This window comes from Mesocricetus auratus, unplaced genomic scaffold, assembly GCF_017639785.1.
Source record: "Mesocricetus auratus isolate SY011 unplaced genomic scaffold, BCM_Maur_2.0 Super-Scaffold_4256, whole genome shotgun sequence".
In the NCBI taxonomy this organism is placed as follows: Eukaryota; Metazoa; Chordata; class Mammalia; order Rodentia; family Cricetidae; genus Mesocricetus; species Mesocricetus auratus.
This window is the reverse complement of record NW_024429182.1, coordinates 49949426-49971241: the sequence shown is the minus strand read 5'-3', so window position 1 is coordinate 49971241 and position 21816 is coordinate 49949426. Positions and strand designations below refer to the sequence as shown.

At 48.2% G+C, this 21816-nt stretch overlaps 2 protein-coding genes and 1 long non-coding RNA gene across 3 annotated transcripts; 2 read left to right on the top strand and 1 right to left on the bottom strand.

The window, feature by feature from the left end:
• The first annotated feature begins 1118 nt into the window (after positions 1 to 1118).
• On the top strand, positions 1119 to 10081 carry Tut1 (terminal uridylyl transferase 1, U6 snRNA-specific). The gene is made up of 9 exons (XM_040747994.1): positions 1119 to 1292; positions 2452 to 2642; positions 5127 to 5442; positions 5776 to 5876; positions 6352 to 6809; positions 7854 to 7963; positions 8092 to 8202; positions 8304 to 8396; positions 8911 to 10081. The coding sequence occupies exons 1-9, from the start codon at positions 1211 to 1213 to the stop codon at positions 10032 to 10034; spliced, it is 2586 nt and encodes an 861-aa protein (XP_040603928.1). The 5' UTR covers positions 1119 to 1210; the 3' UTR covers positions 10035 to 10081.
• LOC110340556 lies at positions 4844 to 10814 on the bottom strand. The gene is made up of 3 exons (XR_005878058.1): positions 10471 to 10814; positions 6464 to 8411; positions 4844 to 5852 (listed from the first exon to the last, which is right to left on the bottom strand). It is a non-coding gene; the product is annotated as an uncharacterized LOC110340556 (long non-coding RNA).
• An 89-nt stretch (positions 10815 to 10903) lies between these two features.
• On the top strand, positions 10904 to 21479 carry Eef1g (eukaryotic translation elongation factor 1 gamma). The gene is made up of 10 exons (XM_040748000.1): positions 10904 to 11058; positions 12057 to 12215; positions 12757 to 12820; positions 12970 to 13112; positions 13441 to 13584; positions 16798 to 16927; positions 17156 to 17360; positions 20647 to 20819; positions 20906 to 21030; positions 21242 to 21479. Exons 1-10 carry the CDS (start codon positions 11047 to 11049, stop codon positions 21398 to 21400), a joined length of 1314 nt encoding a protein of 437 aa, XP_040603934.1. The 5' UTR covers positions 10904 to 11046; the 3' UTR covers positions 21401 to 21479.
• The last annotated feature ends 337 nt before the right edge of the window (positions 21480 to 21816 follow it).

The following is a 21816-nucleotide window of genomic DNA, read 5'->3' as shown; positions in this document are numbered from 1 at the left end:
GTTCAAGGCCAACTTGGTGTACAGGAGTTCCAGAGATAGCCAGGGCTACACAAAGAAACCCCATCTTGAAAACAAAGATGCATTTCACCTTAGTGTTTGTGGGTGTGGTGCTGCTCAGTGGTGTAATATATACAGACTGCTGGATTTGTACCCTATTGTCAGTTAGCACCTGCCCCCACTGCTGAGTGTGCACTAGTACTATTTTAATTTCGCCTGCCTTTTTTGTCTGGTGTAAAGATCAGATACCTGAGCAGGGTCCAACAGGAGGGACACCTTAGAATAGTTCAACCAATTCTCCTTAAGCACTTTAGAGATAGAAGAGCCTCATTATGACTCAGTCAAGGCCACAGACTGGTTTTCTGATAATCAGCTGCTGAGCCCACCCCATAGCCTTTCCATTTCATTATGGTCCCTGTGATCAGTTCTCATATCTTGTTCCTGAACCTTCAGGGTTGAGCCCTGTGCCTGACTGGGATCTGCTGCACTTCCCGTCCCACCTCCTTGAATAAATGTGTAGTCTGTTCTTCATTGCACTGCCTTGAAATAGACCTCGTTAATATACTTCATTAAGGCTACAACTACCGAAGACACTTTGACTGGGATAGTAGCCATCTGCCGTTGGCCTCATTGAGTCCAAGTGAAAGGGAGTAGGGGGGACTGGGTCGGACCGCGCTGAGAACTCCGGTTTTGCAGAAGGATCCAGCTGTAGAGAAAGGAACTGACCCGAGGATGTGGGAGTCCCTGAGCTCCATAAGCCAAAAGGTTGGAAACACTCACCCGCTGCTTCTATTCGCAGGGTGAAATAAAAGACTGAGGTTCAGGTCTAGGGTGAATTGAAGGCACAGATCGCACGCCACCATTTGGCAAAGAAAGGGCTGTGCTGTCAAGCCCCAAGTCAGCCTTTGTGGCTGTGGCTGCTTAATGAATATTCACAATTCTTCAGGCCAATCAACGCTGGATGGAACGGAGCCTGCCAACTAGTTAGTAGACCAATAAGCGTCGTCGGTGGGCGGCCTTTCCTGAAACTGACTTAATAGGAACCCTTAACCCTAAGAACACGGTTTCTTGAAGACTATGCTGGCGCCGTACACAAGCGTCACTTCCTGCAGCACTGCCGGAAGTGACTTCCTCGCGCCTTGCGATTTTTAGCTGTGAGTTCTGGTGGCTGGTGGCGGAAGAGGTTGTAGGCGGTCCATGCCGGAGAGTCGCTATGGAGGCGGAGGATTCGGATGTCGTATCGCTGCCTCGTGGTCGCTTTCGCTGCTGTCTCTGCGACATTACTACAGCCAACCGTAAGCTGAGGCTAGTGAGGGAAGGGAGAGTTACAGTCTTTCACATTTAAGTGCTAGTGAAAGTTATCTAGGTTATAGTTTTTGCTGGCACTAGGGTCATCCACCTGTTTTCATTCATCACGCCCCAGGGCATCGGAGAGTGAGGAAGTCTCACCCGTTCTTCGCACTATGCAAAAGCTCCATAGTGAAAAGTTTCATTATTCCTTTTAAAACATCACCTACTGGACTTCTCAGCCCTGTGCTTGGTACTTTACTGGTCTCGAGCCGGGAAGGGATTCAGGAACTCATTGTCTGGACTGAGACAGTTCAGTACACCATGGGTATGTTTACAGAGCTGAGCCATCACAGAGAAGGCATTCAATTGGAGATTCCCAATGGGGAGAATACTGTCTCCAGAGGCGAGGCTGAGTGAAACAAGGTGGCCTGAGTGAATGCAGAAGATACCAGTGAGGAATAGGGCTTGGAAAGACGGATTGAGTAATTTTGTGACACCAAAAGGGACTTAGTGACATCTCAGATCCCATTTTTTTTCCCGAGACAGGTTTCTCTGTATTGTTTTGGAGGCCCCCCCCGGTCCATTAGGGCAAGCCAGGAATTTAGGAAATTGCGTTGTCCAGGAACTTTCATGGCGCCAAGCAGCTGATTGATGATAAAATAATACTAATAGTTAATTTCCCACATATCAGATAGCCCTGGAAAATGTTAATTCCTCTACCGTGGGCAGATGTTGCTCTACTTAACACATATCATTGGCTTAAGAACTGTCTGCACTGGGGCTGGAGAGATGGCTCAGTGGTCAAGAGCACTGACTGCTATTCCAGAGGACCCAGGTTCAATTCCCAACACTCACATGACAGCCCACAACTGTCTATAACTCCACTTCTAGTGGATCTGATACCTTCATACCAATGCACATAAAATAAAGTTAACTAAGTTATTTGAAAAAAAGAAAAGAACTGCCTGCACTGCAGCCCTTTCTCTTGGAAATCTCTTAGCGAATGCACTGTGGAAAAAAAGGAGAAGAATACCAAATGTGGAAGGAGCCACAACTCCGTCCAAATGTCACTCTTTGTCTCTGAAGGAACAGGATTTCTCTGTGTCGAGAACAGAAGGGATGCTTTCTTTACATGCTGTGTCTCACACTTGCCTCTCTCTGCAGGACCCAGCCTCGATGCCCACTTGAAAGGCCGGAAGCACCGGGATCTAGTACAATTACGAGCTACCAGAAAGGCCCAGGGGCTTCGAAGCGTCTTTGTCAGTGGCTTTCCCAGGGATGTGGGTTCTGCTCAGCTCTCTGAGTATTTCCAGACATTTGGCCCTGTGGCCAATGTTGTCATGGACAAGGACAAGGTAGAATGAATGTCTCTGGGATTCATGTGTCAGATGGCTTTGCCTTATATGAAGCTGTTTTGGCAGCTTCCAAATGTGGCTCATCCTTGGTAGACATTTCAGAACTCAGAATAGCTTAGTTTTGGGAGCTTCTGCCACCTTGGATTTTTGAGACAGGATCTCATCATGTAATTTTGAGTTTTACCATGTAACTCTGGCTGCCTAGGAGCTTGTTATGTAGACCAGGCTGGCCTTGAACTCACAGAGAGCCACCTGCCTCTGCTTCCCTGGTGCTGGAATTAATGGCTTGACCAAGGCTCTTGCCCTATTGCCACCCCTCCCTCCTTTTTTCCCCCTTCAGTTCTAGGGATTGAACATGGAACTTTTGAATGCTAGGAAAGTGGCCTCCTCCAAACCATCCTCATATCCTTTATCAGTCACTTCCTGTGATTCATACCTGTGTACTGGTGAGACATCTGCAGTTTTGTGTGTATGATATGAGGGTCCAACTTTTTTTGCTTATGACTGTCCAATTGTTCTAGCGTCATTTATCTATAAAGCCCAGGAACTCACTCTGTAGACCAGGCTGGCCTCGAACTCACAGAGATCCGCCTGCCTCTGCCTCCCAAGTGCTGGGATCAAAGGCGTGCGCCACCAACGCCCGGCCCTTCCCCACTGATCTTACATGCTGAAAAGTAGCTGACTATATGTACAGTGTTATTCTGTCTGCATGTATGCCTGCAGACCAGAAAAAGGCACCAGATCTCATTACACATGGGAATTGAACTCATGACCTCTGGAAGAGCAGGCAGTGCTCTTAACCACTGAACCATCTCTCCAGCCTGGCCTTACATTCTTTATTACTATATAGAATTCCTCTTTATAGGAACAGATGATATAAAAGGACATGCACTTTTACCCATAAGCATTCATGTTTGCCTTGCTCGTGCTAATGTTTTACCTTAAAATATATATATATATATATCAATATTCAGCTCTGAGGCTAGAGGTGGTGGCACACGCCTTTAATCTCAGCACTCAGGAGGCAAAGGCATGGTCTACAAAGCTACACAGAGGAACCCTGTCTCAAAAAAAAAGTAATATTCAGCTCTGTTCAGTTCATCCAGTTCATAGCAGCCCAGCTGTCATATTGTAGCTAATCCTAGATGGTAAGAGTTTTCTATGTTTATGTGTTTATATTAGCAGTAGCAGGGTTGTTTAAAAATTTGTTATGATTTGGTGCTAAGGCTTGAATCTAAGACTTCATACACACTAGACAACTTCTCTACCGGTGAGCTGCATTCTGAGCCCAACATGGGCTCTCTTAAAAGATTTTATTACATGTGCACACGCATGGTCCATGGTGCACATGTGGGGGTTGGGACTGAACTCAGGTGGTCAGGGTTGGTGGCAAGCACTTTACCCCAGCATGGATCTTTTTTAAGGTTGTCTGTATGGTTATGTGTATATGATTATATTTTAATTTTTTAAAAGACTTATTATGTGGGCCGGGCAGTGGTGGCACACGCCTTTAATCCCAGCACTCGGGAGGCAGAGACAGGTGGATCTCTGTGAGTTCGAGGCCGGGCTGGACCGACAGCCTCCAAAATAATACAGAGAAACCCTGTCTCGTAAAACCAAAAAAAAAAAAAAAAAAAAAAAAAGACTTATGAGTATCGTCTCCATGTTTGTTGGTGCCTGGTGCCCTTGGAGGTCAGAGGAAGGCATTGTGTTCCCTAGAACTGGAGTAACTGATGGTTGGGACCTGCTGTGGAGGGGCTCGGAGCAAATTTTGGTCCTTTGAAAAAGCAATAAGTGCTCTGAATCTCTGAGCCATCACTTCAACCCCTTAATTACATTTTTGTTTGTTTGTTTTTTGAGACAGGGTTTCTCTGTATTGTTTTGGAGGCTGTCCTGGAACTGGTTCTGTAGACCAGGCTGGCCTTGAACTCACAGAGATCCTGCCTCCCTGGGATTCAAAGCGTGCACCACTAACGCCTGGCTATTTATTTAGTGTGCCTGTGAGGTAGGGGAGCAGGGGGACATGCTTGGCACAGATGTGGGAGTCAAACAACTTTCAATAGTCAGTTCTCTTCTCCCATCATGTGGGAGTCAGGGGGCTCAAATTCAGATCATAAGGTCAGGTGGCAAGTACCTTTATCACCGAGCCAATTTCCTAAGCTCTAATCCTGAGTCTGGGATTACAGACATGCAACACCAAGTATGGGTAGGTGGGTCTTATTTTGACCATTTTGACCTGTGAAATCAAGTCACTGTGAAATATAGGAGACAGCAGATGAGTTTTTAACTGACAGCCAGGAATAAAAATGTATAGGATAAGAGTGAAAATTACTCATCTAACTAAATATATTCCCTTTTACAAAAACAGCAAGTAAATACTTCCAGTGTATTGGTTGTTTCCCATTTCAGAGATTCTCTTCTATTGTCAAAACTTAAAACTGTTGATTACCAAACCATGATCCTTGCTCTTGTATGGTTTGCCAGGGGGTGTTTGCCATCGTGGAGATGGGCGATATAAGTGCTCGGGAGGCTGTCTTATCACAGCCCAAGCACAGGCTGGGGGAACATGGACTGCGGGTCCGGCCCAGGGAGCAGAAGGCGTTCCAGAGCCCAGCCTCCAAGTCTCCCAAAGGAGTGGACTCAAATAACCACCAGCTGGCCCAAGCCCTGGCCAAAGCCACAGGCGTGGAGGCACAGATGGCAAAGCTGGTAGAGCTGAGGGAGCTGTCTGAGGCCGAGCGGCAGCTTCGGAAACTTGTCGTGGCCCTGATGCAGGAGGTCTTCACAGAGTTCTTCCCTGGTGAGCGAGCTCTCCCTAACTCTTGTTGCTCTGCCTGCCCGTGTTGGAACCCTCAGTCTTCTCTTGGCTGTTTCATCCATCTTTGTACCCCAGTATGTTCACTCTCCATCCTTCTGCTCCATCGTTTTCTCCCCTCTTTATTATGTGTATGCACAAGTGACACACGTACTTGTGGAGGTCAAAGAGTAACTTTCAGGAGTCGGTTCTCTTCCTCCACCACATGGGTCCTGGGGATTGAACTCAGGTCAGCAGACTTGGTGGCAAGTGCCTTTACCTTCTGAGCCATCTTGCTGGCCCCCTACTGTCTTTTGACCTGTATCCTCTGGTACCTAGGCTGTGTGGTCCATCCTTTTGGCTCTTCTATAAACAGCTTTGATGTTCATGGCTGTGATCTGGACCTCTTCTTGGATCTGGATGATACAGAAGAGACCCAGGTGAGTGAGCAGGGGAGCATGCAGTCATGTGACTTTGGGCAAATGCTTTACCTAAACTCTCATGGTTTTTAGTTTCAAGATTTTAATACAGGCATAATAGTTCTTAGCCAGAGGTGTTACTGTAATTGTGGAAATGTGTATATGGATGTGCATTAGATAGAATGAAAGTGAGTTGGCCTGGGATAGAGAACACTGGTGATAGGAAGATAAAACATTTCAAAATGCTGTTATTGGATTTTGTTTATTGTGGGGTTTTTTTTTTTTTGAGACAGGGTCTCACTATGTAGCTCTGGCTGGCTTGGAACTTGCTATGTAAACCAGGCTGGCCTCTCTGCCTCCCGAGTGCTGGGATCAGAGACATGCAGTACCATTGCCTGGCTTCAAAGCACTGTTGGGGATGGATTATGTGAAGCTGTAACCACGTACGCAGAGGACAGAGGAGGGGGCACTCACTCCCTTTCTTCTCCACCTACAGCCAGCCCCACAGGCCCCAGAGATTCCAGAGGCTCCATCTGTGGACTCAGCACTTGCTTTTTCCCTGGATCCTCAAGCGCTGGCCTGTACCCCAGCCTCTCCTCTAGACTCACCGTCTCCAACTTCTCTCCACGATTCTGAGGCCCTGGATCTTGAAACCACGTCTTCTCTGGCACCACAGACCCCAGATTCCGCTTTGGGCTCTGACACTGTCACTTCTCCCCAGTCCCTGCCTCCGGTTTCACCGCTGCAAGAGGACAGGGGAGAGGGGAAACTGGGCAAAGCTTCAAAGGACGAGAAGGAGGAGGCGGCGGCAGTGCTAGAGCTCGTGGGCTCTATCCTGCGGGGCTGTGTCCCTGGAGTGTACAGAGTCCAAACTGTGCCTTCCGCCCGGCGCCCGGTCGTCAAGTTTTGTCATCGGCCTTCAGGTCTTCATGGGGACATCTCCCTCAGTAACCGGTACTTTCATGCTGGGGTTGAGGAAGGCTGGCTCTTAAGTTCTGGGATGTAGGAGGAGGGAGTCCTGACTTGGAAGTCTTATGCCCACGGAATTGAGCTTTTTCTTCTTTGGTTCAATCCTCCTTTCTCCCAGTGATGTCACCTCCTACCTAGCTTCCATTTTAGTGTTTGTTTTTGTTGGGATACTCTGTACTCCTGAGTCAGGGTCTTGCTGTGTGGTCTGTACTGGCCTCTAGCCCTTGATTCTCCTGCCTTAGCCTCCTGAATCCTGGGATTACAGGAATGTGCTATTATGCCCGGCTTTGCATTGCTGCTTTTTGTTTTTTGTTTTTCTTTTTTTCTTCAAGACAGGGTTTCTTTGTAGCTTTGGAGGCTGTCCTGGCACTTGCTCTGTAGACCAGGCTGGTCTCAAACTCACAGAGATCAGTTGGCCTCTGCCTCCTGAATGCTGGGATTAAAGGTATGCACCACCACTGCCCGGTTTCAAAAAAAGTTTTAAATGACATGTTTGTTTGTGATATCTCATCTCTGTAGTCAGAACAACTTGTGGGAGTCAGCGCTCTCCTTGTAACACGTGAGTGCTAGGGACTGAACTGAGGTGTCAGTCTTGGTGGCAGACTCTTCCCGTCTCACTGGTCCTGTATCTTTTGAGACAAGGTTTCCATATTCCTTATTCAACCTCCTGAGTGCTGGGATTATAGGTATATGCTTACCACACCTAGCTATTGAGCAGTTCTATATAAACAGCATGGTTTATGAATGGTAACTACAGGATGAGCATATGGAATGTAGTGTTGTCTAAGGTTCCACTGATACATACTTCCCCCACCCCATGGCTCAGGCTCTAGGCAAATATCCCACCATTTAACCACATTCCCTAGATTTATTTAATGTTCTTTTGTGTACCCCTTCAATATGACCAGTGTTTTGGCAAAACTCTTTGGATCTTATTTTAGCTGGTCCTAAGTCTATAATGAAAGACAGGGGGATATTAGGTCTCAAGAATTCCTACACCATAACAACTTTGTTTCTCCATTGTCCCAGGCTGGCTTTGTATAACTCCCGTTTCCTGAATCTCTGCTCTGAGATGGATGGCCGAGTCCGGCCCCTGGTGTACACCCTACGCTGCTGGGCTCAACATAATGGGCTGTCAGGTAAGAATCAGGACAGACTTGGCCTGAGCTGGTGTTAGGTAAAGGGAGGGATTTAGGGGGGAAAGTGAACACAGGAACCAGGGCTTATAGCTACTTCTTCCTAACTGGAATTCTTGGTTATTATTCAGGGGGCGGCCCCCTTCTCAATAACTACGCCTTGACGTTGCTAGTGATCTACTTCCTTCAGACCAGAGACCCTCCAGTGCTTCCTCCTGTGGCCGAGCTCACCCAGAGATCAGGTACTGCTACTTCAGCCTCTTCTCAGCTGTCACCCCATTTTCTACCAGTTCTTCCCCAATTTTCCTACTTCCAGCCTGACCCTCTCTTCTTACTGTCACAGGTGAAGGGGAGCAGGTAGAAGTTGATGGCTGGGACTGTAGTTTCCCCAAGGATGCCTCCCGACTGGAGCCCAGCACCAACGTAGAGCCTCTCAGTGAGTCTGGGGAACCTAGGAGAGAACCGATAGTAATATTAAGTTCTTTCTTATGCAAGGCACAGTCTTCACAGTAGTTCCATTGTTGTTGGTTGGTTTGTTTTGTTTTTTTGGCTTTATTATTCTGCCTCTATGTATCCCTGCACGCCAGAAGAGGGCACCAGATCTCATTACAGATGTTTGTGAGCCACCATGTGGTTGCCGGGAATTGAACTCATGACCTCTGGAAGTGCAGGCAGTGCTCTTAACCTCTGAGCCATCTCTCCAGCCCTCATGGCTGCTGTTTTAAGGGTGACAAAATCATATCTTGGGCAGCTAAGTAAGAGGTGTATTCCCCAGTTACACTGCTCTCTAGGACAAGCAGCGGCCTCTGGGTGGGATGTGGCTGAGGAGCTGGATTTCTTAGGACACTTTTGAAGCCCTAAGAAGGGAAGAAAGTCCTACTGAAGTAGCTGCAGGGATGTCCCAGTTATGGCTTCTTAGTGACCCCCTTTTCCTAATCTGCCTCTTCCAGGTTCTCTGCTGGCTCAGTTCTTCTCCTGTGTTTCCTGCTGGGATCTTTCGGGCTCCCTGCTGTCCCTGAGGGAAGGTCGGGCATTGCTGGTGGCAGGGGGCCTGCCTTCTGATCTTTGGGAGGGGCTGCGCCTTGGCCCTATGAATCTCCAGGATCCCTTTGACCTGAGTCACAATGTTGCAGCTAATGTAACCAGTCGGGTGGCTAGACGTCTGCAGAACTGTTGTGGTGCAGCAGCTAGTTACTGCCGCAGCCTCCAGTACCAGCAACGCTCCTCCCGGGGCCGGGACTGGGGATTACTCCCACTTCTGCAGCCCAGCTCCCCTAGCTCCCTGCTGTCTGCCAAGCTCATCCCCTTACCGCCTGCCCCCCTTCCTCAGATCATTATGGCTCTGGTGCGTATATTAAAGGAAGCGCTTGGATGCCATATAGAACAGGGAACCAAGAGACCACGGTCAGAAGGTCCCAGAACCAAAGCCTCTTCCCTGGGAGGGACAAACAAAAGGCAGAGACTAGATGGGCAAGAACAGAGCTGTGAGGAGGGTAATGAGGAGTCAGGGGGATGTGCCGGGGACCACAGTGAAAACGGAGTAGAAGAAATGGTAATGGAGTTGCAAGAGACACCTCAGGACAGGGCGTCGTTGAGCTCTGGACCATCAGGTGAGTTGCCCCTGATGACTTCGAAGTGTCTAGACAAGCTGGCTGAGCAGAAGCCCGTGGAACCTGAAGTAGCTGGAGAAGAGTCTGCGGGTGAGACAGGGAAGGAAGCCTCACACCTGTCACCAGTGAGCTGGCGCTGCGCTTTGTGGCACCAAGTGTGGCAGGGGAGGCGGCGTGCCCGGAGACGGCTACAGCAGCAAACCAAAGAAGGCGGAGGAGGCGCCAGCACTGGCACAGAGTGGCTGGCAACGGAGGCTCGTGTGACCCAGGAACTGCTGAAAGGACGGGACAGTGAACCGCAGAGGCCGCAGGGGGAGCCTCTCCTCACCTTTGTGGCATCTGTCTCCCAAGCTGACCAGGCACTCACTGTGGTACCAGTCCAAGATGCCCAAGGCCTGTTCCCCGGACTTCATCATTTCCTACAGGTTTTTCTCCCTCAAGCACTTAGAAATCTCCTTAAGTGAGGAGCCAGACCTCAAAGACAAATAAAGCTGCTAGTTTATTTAATACAGACAATGGACAACTGTGATTCTACCTGGTGACACCTTTCTCTCTGCCCAGCTTGGCCTGACTATCCTAAAACAGTCATTATGTCCACTTCGGAGATCTCCTTCCCTCCTCATACCGCATTCATAGGGAGGTCTCCTTCCCTCCTCATACCGCATTCATAGGGAGGTCTCCTTCCCACCTCATACCGCATTCATAGGGATGCCACACCACGAGGCAAAGCACGGATTGCTGCTGCCCAGTTCATGGGAACCACCACAAATTGGGGTTTATTTAGGGTTTGTCTTTTCTATCCTTTAACACTAGAGTGAGTTCGAATTTACCTTAGGTCGGATACGAGATTTTGAAATTTGGGTATGTGTAAATTATTGTATCAGAACTGGTCTACCTTACCTGACCCTCTGAAGCACAGCCCAGCTTGAGAGGTGCAGGTGGCGTGCAAGTTGGTCTGGTCCCCTTTGTTGTAGAAGTTAACATGAAGGTGGTTTAATCTTTGCAGTCCTAATTTCAGATGTGTTCGGCCATCCTTTAATAGGAAACTCCGAGCAGGAACAAAAGGAATTTAGTAAGTTGTCACTCCTAGCTTGTAGCCCACGTACTTCCTAGTAGGCAAGAGCTACCAGCGGTTGAGGGGCGGTGCATCCGCCGGGTTCTCACACTCTCCCCGCCCGCGGTGAGCTCCGGCTCCTATCAGGCTTCCGATTGGTCGGCCATGCGGGCGGGGCAGGCTGCCCAGAGCCATACTACGCAGGCGCCAGCTCTTTGCGCTTCAAGCTGTGGGCCCCACCCCTTGCTTTTTCCAACTCAGCGCGGCTGGGGACGGAACTGTCGTGCGTATGCCTTTTGTGCCGTCCTCGCTTTCCGGCCGCTGTTTCCGCACGGCTGTCCCCTTACCCCCTCCCTTGTCTCCCTGGCGGCTTACTTTGCGGCAGCACCGACAGCCCCACCCCCTTTCTCTGCGGAATCACCATGGCGGCTGGGGTAAGTTTGCCGGCTCTGGTGATCTAGGTCACCCCATCCACCGCCATCCTTTGACTGAGTCGGGTCAGTCGGCGCCAGGAGAGTTCCAGACCCAAACGGAGAGCCGATCTGGGGTTCACAGGCCGTACCGCCGGAGAGCAGGGTTCCTAGGGCCTGGAGGGGAACTGAGGCTGGGGCTGGGAGGCCAGAGGTGGAATGTTCTGGGCTTGAGGACAGAAGAGATGCTAGGTCTTCACTCTCTGGGTGTTTAAGAAGTGTCTCAGCTGCACTGCCATTTTGGGATGAGGCGTCTGGGTAGGTTGGGGGAACTTTTGCGACCGTTTTGTGGGTCACCGACGGGGACAGTGAAAAAGGAGAGGGTCTCTGGGCATAAGCGACTGGCACAGTCAAGAGTTGTCTCCTGGGGAGGTTTGGGAGCCAGGGGAATCAAGGGACAGTGAAGGCAAACCATTTGTACCCCACTAGTCAGGTTTTGATAGGAAGACAATTGGAACACACCGAAGGCCAGGACCAGAGGGATGTTAGTGCTCGACGAGGCTTTTTAGGAAGAGAAGTTGATGAGCAGAGCGTGCCATTAGACGTCAACGTGGCTATTCTGAGGGGAACTTTGAAATCTGTTGGTCGGTGTGTGTGCTTTTGAAGAGCTACCAGCTTGGCTGTAGTCATACGCTGGGCCACCACGAATGAATGAAGCAAGGCCTCTGGGAGGCGTGAGTGTGTGTGTGTGTGTTTGGGCAGTTGGAAGGCCGGTGGGACCACGAAGTTTTGAAGGGAAGAATGCTGCTGGAGATGTCCTTACGGGAGGTCACGTCTGCCGGCGAGCTTTATTTAGCAGCTGGTGCACAGTTCTGTTCTCGGTGTTTGAGAGGGCTCTGATTACATAGCGTATACTCAGTTAATTTGGTTTACCGGGAGTGGAAGTGAATGAACACTTTGGAAGTGTGGGGAGTCGCTCTCAGGATTCTTTTCCATTCCGCTCTCCGTCTTTGCTCTCACAGACCCTGTACACATACCCTGAAAACTGGAGAGCCTTCAAGGCCCTCATCGCTGCTCAGTACAGTGGGGCTCAGGTCCGCGTACTCTCCGCGCCACCCCACTTCCACTTCGGCCAAACCAACCGCACCCCTGAGTTTCTCAGAAAATTTCCTGCTGGCAAGGTGAGTAGGGAAGCAGGGACCCCCAAAGAGCCCTAAAATTCTGTTATTCTGGACATGGCCTTCACTGAAGCTAACTTTTTTAAAGATTTCATGGGGCTGGGTGTGAAAGGCCCTGAGTTTGACTGGCCAAGCACCTAGAAGGAAAAATCATTTCAAAGCCTTCTGGAGACTGAGGCAGGAGGATTGTGTGAGGTCAGCTTATATAATCTAATAAGAGGCTGTCTAAAGGGAAATTCAGAGATGTTCGGTGGTTCTCAGAGCTACAGATCTGCTTCATGTTTGTGGGATGAAATGTATTTGGGCCAATACATACGTGCTAGGTCTTGCAAGTGATTCTTATCCCAAAGGGCTTGAGCAGAGTGAAATATCCAATGCTGGGTATTGAGGAGGGCAAATGCTGCCTGTGGGTTGCACCTAATGCCTTGGGTAGTGGGTTGCAGGTGGAGGACATAGCAAGGGTCGTCTCTTAACATTCTTACTCAAAACAGTTCAACCCCAAGAATTGTATCTTACTTTTGTCTCTTCACTCCTTCGTCCCCAGGTTCCAGCATTTGAGGGTGATGACGGATTCTGTGTGTTTGAGAGCAATGCCATCGCCTATTACGGTACTTGTGGGGACACAGGATTGAGAGGTTCTGGGGATAAGTCTGTAAAATGGCTGAGAGTGACTGCCCTCGGCAGAGTGGAATCACAGAGACCTGGGTTGGTTTGGACATGACCTTCAGGTTCTAAGCTTTCTGTTCTGCCTTTGCAGTAAGCAATGAGGACCTGCGGGGAAGTACTCCAGAGGCGGCAGCTCAGGTGGTGCAGTGGGTGAGCTTTGCCGACAGTGACATCGTCCCCCCAGCCAGCACCTGGGTGTTCCCCACCCTGGGCATCATGCACCACAACAAACAGGTGTGCTTTGGAACTTGAGCAGAGATGGGGTCAGCTCCTGTGTTTTGGAATAGGAAATAGATGAAGGAAAAGATGCCTGGATGTATGGCAGTGCAAAGAAAGTAGTGAATGATTACCATCAGTGTAGAGGGAAATGAAGTCATGTTGACCATGAAGAAATTTAATGTGAACGTTTTAGTCCTGATACATTTTCAAGTGAGCCCAGATTCTAGTGTTAGAGGCTAGGGTTGAGACAATGCTGATTAAGTGGTTCTTTAGTTCTGTTAGTGGGTAGGGACACAAGGAAAAGGACTTGGTTCCCACTAAAATGGAGTATTCAAAACTACAGGCCACTGAAAATGCAAAAGAGGAGGTGAGGCGAATCCTGGGGCTGCTGGACACTCACTTGAAGACAAGGACTTTTTTGGTGGGTGAGCGAGTGACGCTGGCTGACATCACAGTTGTCTGCACCCTTCTGTGGCTCTACAAACAGGTGAGGTTTGTAAAGAGCCCATTAGACAGGCTGACTGGTACCGGGTTACCCTGGGTTCTGCTTAGGACTCTTCAGTTAATGACTGTAGGAATCCCAGGATTGAGTACTGTGGCTATTTTCTTTCTTTTTTGGTTTTTCGAGACAGGGTTTCTCTGTATTGTCTTGGAGCCTTTCCTGGAACTCCCTTAGTAGACCAGGCTGGCCTTGAACTCGAGATCCGCCTGCCTCTGCCTCCCAAGTGCTGGGATTAAAGGCGTGTGCCCTAGTGCTGGGATTAAAGGCGTGTGCCCTAGTGCTGGGATTAAAGGCGTGCGCCACCAACGCTCGGCTTGGCTATTTTCATTTTAGGTGATGTTGCTTAGTTTCTTGAAAATAGGGGTTTAATTAAAGATGGGTAATGCTGGGTGTGGTGGCTTACACTTGTAATCTCACCACTTAAGGTACTGAGGTAGGAGGATCACTCTGGTATGAGGCTAAACTGGGCTATATAGTGAGATCAAAAATTTAAAAAAAGTTAAAGACAGATAAGGCAAGGATGGTCACTGTAGCATCAAGGGCTTTTGGAGGCAGATTCAAGTCCCCATCCTGACTTCATTATTTATTGGTGCAGATAGAGGGCTCTCAGAATTCTCGAAATTCTTTTCTTTTGGGCGGAGGTTGGTTTTCCGAGACAGGGTTTCTCTGTGGCTTTGGAGACTGTCCTGGAACTAGCTCTTGTAGACCAGGCTGGTCTTGAACTCACAGAGATCTGCCTGACTCTGCCTCCCGAGTGCTGGGATTAAAGGTGTGCACCACCAAGGCCCTGCTGAATTCTCACAATTCTTTGTGTTATTTTACTTTATCTGTGGTAAATTCAAGGTGGTAGTAATCACCATGTAGTTACTATGTTTTTTTTAAAACATTTAAATTTTGGCCGGGCGTTGGTGGCACACGCCTTTAATTCCAGCGCTCGCGAGGCAGAGGCAGGCAGATCTCTGTGAGTTGGAGGCCAGCCTGATCTACAAAGTGAGTTCCAGGACAGCCTCCAAAGCCACAGAGAAACCCTGTCTCGAAAAACCAAAAAAAATTTTTTTTAAATTTTTTCACCGGGCGGTGGTGGTGCAAGCCTTTAATCCCAGCACTCAGGAGGCAGAGGCAGGCGGATCTCCGTGAGTTCGAGACCAGGCTGGACCGGCAGCCTCCAAAACAGTACAGAGAAAGCCTGTCTCGTAAAAACCAAAAAAAAAAAATAAAATTTTTTCATTTATGTGTATTAGCATGTATGTACAAATGTGTGCAGATCCTAAGGAGTTTTGAGCTACCAAGTTGAGTGCTGGGAATTGAATCAGGGCCATCTGTGTGTATATGCATTGGTGTTTTGCCTGCATGTGTGTCTGTGTGAGGGTGTCAGATCCCCTGGAACTGGAGTTACAGACAGTTGTGAGCTACCATGAACCTGGGACCTCAGGAAGAACAGAGCCATCTCTCCAGTCCCTCAGGATACTGGTTTTGCTTGTTTTTAAAGAATGTTGTATTGATTTCCAAGCAACAGCTCTTGACCCATTCTGGTCCAGAATTATATATAGTACAGTAGGAACAAAGAAAAAAAAAACTTCTGTGTGCCGGACAGTATACCTCATTGTAATGCTTCTATGCCCATAGCATACAGGAAGTTGGGAACTTCAAGTTCTACTGTGATCTGTTTCCGTGATATGGTTTAGCTCTCACCCCTCCTATTCTGGCAAACTTGGAAATGACAGGGGCACTTGCAGAGGACTCCCAGCACTCCTGTGGTGCCATTACAACTGCATCTCCCTTTCTAGGAGATGTGATGCCCTATTCTGGCTTCTGTGAGCACCAGAATGATTGTAATGCACAGTTATGTGTGCAGGCAAAGCACCATATACATGAAAATGAAAGGTAAATTAAGAATTTCTTAAGGTAGTGTGTGACTGAAGAGATGGCTCAGCACTTAAGAGCACTTTTTGCAAAGGATTCAGGTTCGATTCTCAGTACACACATGTAGTTTGTAACTGTCTTAACTCCAGCTCAAGGGAAATCCAATACCTTCTGGTCTCAGTGGGCACTAGGCACGCAACGGTGCACAAATATACATGGAAACAAAACACTCATGCCAAAAATGAAATAAATGTTACACATTTTTTAAAGAGGTTAATGCGATTTTCTGTGAAGGAGTTAGAAGAACTGTTTTGATCATGCTGGGTTTATGCTGTGCTGCTGAGCGACATTCTTATTTAGTCTCGGGTTTGGTTGTGTCATCATTGTGTAGGTTGTAGCTGTAGTGTGGGCCTAGAATGCAGCCTAGTGACATAGTTTATCTAGCGTGCCCTGGGTTCCATTCCCAGCTCCACACAGAAAATGTCTTTTTTGGGGGTTGGCTTATATAGCAAATTAAGGCTAGTAGCCACCCCCGCTTCACTGCCTTTGAATGCTAGGTTGGAGCCCAGTGCCTTGTCCATACTGATTATATTCTGCTACTGAGCTAAGCCCCTAGCCCTTGTACTCTTACGTAGGGTCTGTTACAGACTTTCGTTAAATGTAACTTAAAATTCTGTTGGCATGAAATTTAAAAGATTAAGAATAATAGACAAGATATGTTGTGTAAAAGAGCAAGGCAACAATACAGAATAGTAGTATATGAAGGAATAGCAACAACCATCCTTTTAGATTGAACTGGAAATGTAGAAGAGAAAGAAGCCCCTGTAATCCCAGCTCTCCAGCATGAGGCAGGAGGGTTATGTTGTGGAAGCCCACTTTGGCTATGCAGTAAAACTGACTAAAAAACAAAGGAGACTGGGTAAGGACACTGGCTGCTCTTCCAGAAGACTAGGGTTCAGTTCCCAGCACCCATCATGACAATCAACTGTAACTCCAGTTCCAGGGGATCTGTGCACATATGTGGTACATGGATACATGTAGGCAAATAAAGTGCACCTGCCTGGTGGTGGCGCACGCCTCTAATCCTTCACTTCGGAGGCAGAGGCAGACAGATCTCTGTGAGTTCGAGGCTAGCCTGGTCTACAGAGTTCCAGGACAGCCATGGCTACACAGAGAAACCCTGTCTTAAGTAGTCCTGGAGATGTAGTGATTTAAGGCTCTGCTGTCTGGGGATGGAGAGGAATGTGGAGCCAAGACAAGGGTCTTGTGCTCTTGTTGGACATTGTTCACAGCCTTTCCAGTGTTGACTTTGTTTCTGTCCTTCCATCCTGGCAGGTTTTAGAGCCTTCTTTTCGCCAGGCCTTCCCCAATACCAACCGATGGTTCCTTACCTGCATTAACCAGCCCCAGTTCAGGGCAGTCTTGGGGGAGGTGAAGCTGTGTGAGAAGATGGCCCAATTTGATGGTAAGTGTGAAGAGACAGCATGTGATCCTGGTTCAGTTTGTTCCTGTCAACCCCGTGATCTGTATAGCCTTTGACTCTTGGTGGCCCCAGACGCGTTGGACTGCAGGGTGTGATCCGGTGTGTGTGCTGCTTGAGGCTTGTTCGGCTGTCCTCGCCATCACTTTCCCTTTTCTGCCTGGTTTGGAGGAAGAAGGAAAGAGGTATTTACTTTCCTCTCTCCTTTACCAGCTAAGAAGTTTGCAGAAAGCCAGCCTAAAAAAGATACTCCAAGGAAAGAAAAGGGTGCCCGAGAAGAGAAACAGAAGCCCCAGGCTGAGCGGAAGGAAGAAAAAAAGGCAGTTGCCCCAGCTCCTGAGGAAGAGATGGATGAGTGTGAGCAGGCACTGGCTGCTGAGCCCAAGGCCAAGGACCCCTTTGCTCACCTGCCCAAGAGGTAAACATGTTTGTTGGAAGGCGTTTAAAACCTGCTCTTAGCCTTAGTTCCTCTCACATACATCTAGAGCTGCAATTTGAGATGGTTTCTCTAAATACTGATGGGTGTAAGTATAGTCCAGGTCTCATTGTAGTCCAGGCTGGCTTGTGAGGCTGTGTGGCAGAGGATGCCCTTCAATTTCTGACTGATCTTCCTGCCTCCGCCTGGGATGTCCAATATGGGAGTCCTGTTGTTTTTGTTTGTTTTTTGTTTTTTTAAGATAGTTTCTCTGCAGCTCTGGCTGTCCTGGAATTTTGTCTGTAGACCAGGCTGGCCTTGGACTAGGAGATCCACCTGTCTCTGCTTCTCCAGTGCTGAATTAAAGTTGACTGAAGGATACCCATCCTGGTTCGGTTTTGACCTACCTGCATTTTGTGATGTTTTGGTTTTTACGAGACAGGGTTTCTCTGTATTGTTTTGGAGGCTGTCAGTCCAGCCTGGCCTCGAACTCAGAGATCCGCTTGCCTCTGCCTCCTGAGTGCTTGTGATGTTTTAATGTGATTATTCTGTAGAAGCACTCCTGTGATGGCTGGAGATTTGTAAACTGGAGGGAGGCATGGACGTTAAACGGCAGGGATTTCCAGCTGAGAGCCTTAATTTCTAGTCTTTGTTTTGGTATGAGACCAAGAAAACTTCAGCTCTAATAGCTGCTTCTTTAGGTAGGCAGGTAGGTGGGTGGGTGGGTAGGTAGGTAGGTAGAGGGTGTGTGTGTCTGGAAGGGGCTGGAACTCCCGGTTCGTTTAAGACAACTGCTCTGTCTGAGTATATCTGCAACCCTGTTCTCAGAATGCAATGGGTTCTGAATCAAGTGTTTAACCTGAGACATGCACCAGCATAGATCTAACGAGCAAAATGTTGTTGTATGTATTGTTGTAATACAGACACTACTACATAATAAAAGGGTAGATCCTTAGTTTATTTTGTGTGTGAGTGTGGGCCTGCTCTTGCCTGCCATAGAGCAATGCATTGGTGTGTATGGAATTCAGGACAGTTTAGATGGAGTCAATTCTCTTTCTACCATGTTGGTCTTGGGAATCAAAACAGGTCACCAGGCAAACATCTTTACCTGCTGACCCTTCCTGCTGGCCCTTAAGTGGATGTTAATTTAATAATGCCTATTTGTTGTATTACCATGGTGCTCTTCTGGGATGCCAAATGCATTTTCTTTCAGTACTGTTTTATTTACTGTTGGTTAGTGGGTGGTTCTGATTTTTAGACAGATTCTTTTGTATCGCAGGCTGGTCTCAGACTGTAGCTAAGAGTGATCTTAGCTCCTGGTCCTTGTTTGTCTCAGTCCCAAGTGCTGGATTGCTGACATGAGCCATTCACACCTCACATCCCTTACTTAGGACAGCTGTGGCTGTCATCGGACTCACAGAGATCCACCTGCTTCTGTGTCCTGCGTGCTGGGACCATGGAGGCTGGAGAGATGGCTCAGCGGTTCTTCCAGAGGTCCAGAGTTCCAATTCCTAGCAACCACATGATGGCTCACAACCATCCACAGTGAGATCTGGTGCCCTCTTCTGTCCTCTAGGCATACATGCAGACACAATACTGCATACATAATAAATAAATAAATCTTTTTTAAAAAATGTGCCACCATCGCTGAGCCCCCTTACTCTTAGGCTTTTTAATCTCATAAAATTGAAGGCAGTGACTTAACTATCAATTGTTTGAGTTTTCATTCTGGTCCCTTTAAGATCTCCAGCTAGATGAGTTTTAGGAGCTTATGTTTATTGTTTTGTGGATATGTATATGAGATTACAGATGCAGACCATACCTGATGAGTGTTATTTGGAGAAAAAAACGGCGTGTGAAAAAGTCTCCAGTCCTACCTTTTGGTTGAATGGGAGACGTTTTGAGGTTTTCAGGCCCTAAAAAGAGTTGTCTGTCAAAACAATACAGAGAAACCCTGTCTCGAAAAACCAAAAAAAAAAAAGTTGTCTGGAGCCGGGTGTTGGTGGCCCACGCCTTTAATCCCAGCACTCGGGAGGCAGAGGCAGGTGGATCTCTGAGTTCGAGGCCAGCCTGGTCTACAGAGCGAGTTCCTGGACAGCCTCCAAAACAATACAGAGACCCCCCCCCCCAAAAAAAAAAAGAGTTGCCTTGTAGACATTTGGAGACCTGCCTGGGACTTTTGGTTAAATGGCAGTTTTCTGGTTTTGCTACACACAGTGTCACCTTGGACCAGGCTCAACATTTAACTTCATCTGTAAAATGAGAGAAACTTAGTCTGTTGCTTTAGAGTTAGGACCTTGGAGCTTGCTGTGTCTGAGATGATCTTGGACTCCCTGATTCTCCTGCTTCTGCCTCCCATTCTCCCTGAGAGTGGTGCAGTCGTCATTCCTAACTTGAAGCAATATTTATGCCTTTGGCAGGGGGTGTTTGAAACAGGGTTACTCGTTGTAGCCCTGGCTCTGCTGGAACTCAGTATGTAGATCAGGCTGGACTCAAAATCACAGATCCACTTGTCTCTGCTGGGATTAAAGGTGTATGCCATCACTGCCTGGCCATTTTAACGTTTCTATAGATTTATTTTTATTTTATGTGCAGGAGTGTATGTATACCATATGCATGCCTAATGCCGGAGGAGTTCAAAGAGGGTGTCAGATTCCATGGCACTAAGGTGGTTGAGAAATATAATTGAAAAAAAAAAAATAGAACCTGAGCCATGGGGGAAGTAATACCTCCTGTGCTTATGATAGCTTTCTTGGCATCTGGGTATCTGACCCTGAGTGTCAGGTTACTTTGGTACTCTTTTCTTTGATAAGCTTTTCAGTATGTAAACTTGTTGGGCCAAGAGGAACTAGAGGACCTGGCATAAAGATTTGAGGTAGCTGTCTTCTGCTTGCTTGCGGTTTGGTTCCAGCCTGTAACCTGAGAATTCCATGTGGTGGCTGAGTTTGACTTGAGCACTGACTGGTTCCTGGGGAATGTCCAGGAGGGGCTAGAGAGGGAAAAACAGACTACCTTGCTTTTAGCCACCACCTGGGGGCAGCCACTAGCTGTGTCCTCCTTGCTGGCTTCCTCATGCATGTCTAGCACTCTTAGGCCCAGAAATGTCTTAGCTCTTGTTCATGCCCCTCTAGCTGTCTTTGCTCCTAATGCTATTAGTGTCTGTCATTGCATCACAGGGACCACTTCCTTCAGACCAGTGTATTTTAAGTGAAAATGCCCTTGGCCTAGAGATACTTTGTAGTTGCAGCACAACTTCCTCCTTATTGGCCTCCTTGTGTTTTCTCTTCAGTACCTTTGTGTTGGATGAGTTTAAGCGAAAGTACTCCAATGAGGACACGCTGTCTGTGGCGCTGCCGTATTTTTGGGAGCACTTTGATAAGGATGGCTGGTCCCTGTGGTATGCTGAGTACCGCTTCCCTGAAGAGCTCACCCAGACCTTCATGAGTTGCAACCTCATCACTGGTGAGAAGAGGAGTGGGTCTGGCGGAGGGAGATCAAGGTGGGGGGGGCTTGATTCCAGAGGCTTAAGAGTCTCCCTCTTCTTTCAGGAATGTTCCAGCGATTGGACAAACTGAGGAAGAATGCCTTTGCTAGTGTCATCCTCTTTGGAACCAACAACAGTAGCTCCATTTCTGGCGTTTGGGTCTTCCGAGGCCAAGAGCTTGCTTTTCCGGTGAGGAAGGTGCTGGGGGTGGTCTCTTCAAGTGGGCAAGAGTATAGGAAACTGGGAATCTTGAGCCTGGGCCAGTGGGTGTGAGGGAAGGGTTCTAGATTATACATAGGAAGTGTGTTCATATCATTGTGAGTCCTGGTGTCTGAGCTAGAGATTGCAGGGATATCTAATCACATGCCTCTCTGTACTGTTTTTTTTTTTTAATCCCCAGCTGAGTCCAGATTGGCAGGTGGACTACGAGTCGTATACATGGCGGAAACTGGATCCTGGTAGCGCGGAGACCCAGACCCTGGTTCGAGAGTACTTTTCCTGGGAGGGGGCCTTCCAGCATGTGGGCAAAGCCGTCAATCAAGGCAAGATCTTCAAGTGAACATGTCTTGCCATCGCCTAGCTGCCTGCACCTACCCTGCAAGGGAGATGGGGGTCATTAAAGGAAACTGAACATTGAATCCTTTCCTGTCTTGTGCCTCCTTTGTGAGTGGTGGCTTCTTCAAATTTGTTGACTGTGCCAGACGCATCGCATCGCTGTGGCAGGCACAAGTGTTCAGAAGAGAAGTAGAGAGAGACCTGGCCTCAGTTTTGCCTCTCCTGCCTTGCTTCCCACAGTGATGCTCTTCTAGCTGGGGAAGACGAGATTGGATGGTGGCATGGGCTTACTACCAAATTCTTAGGAATTGTATTCCCAGACCTTAACATTAAGGAGCATCTGCTAATAAGCCATGAGTAGCTCACAGTATGCAGAGGTGTTTTTTGTCACAGCTGTTGTCCTCTGTATCTGTAGGGAGT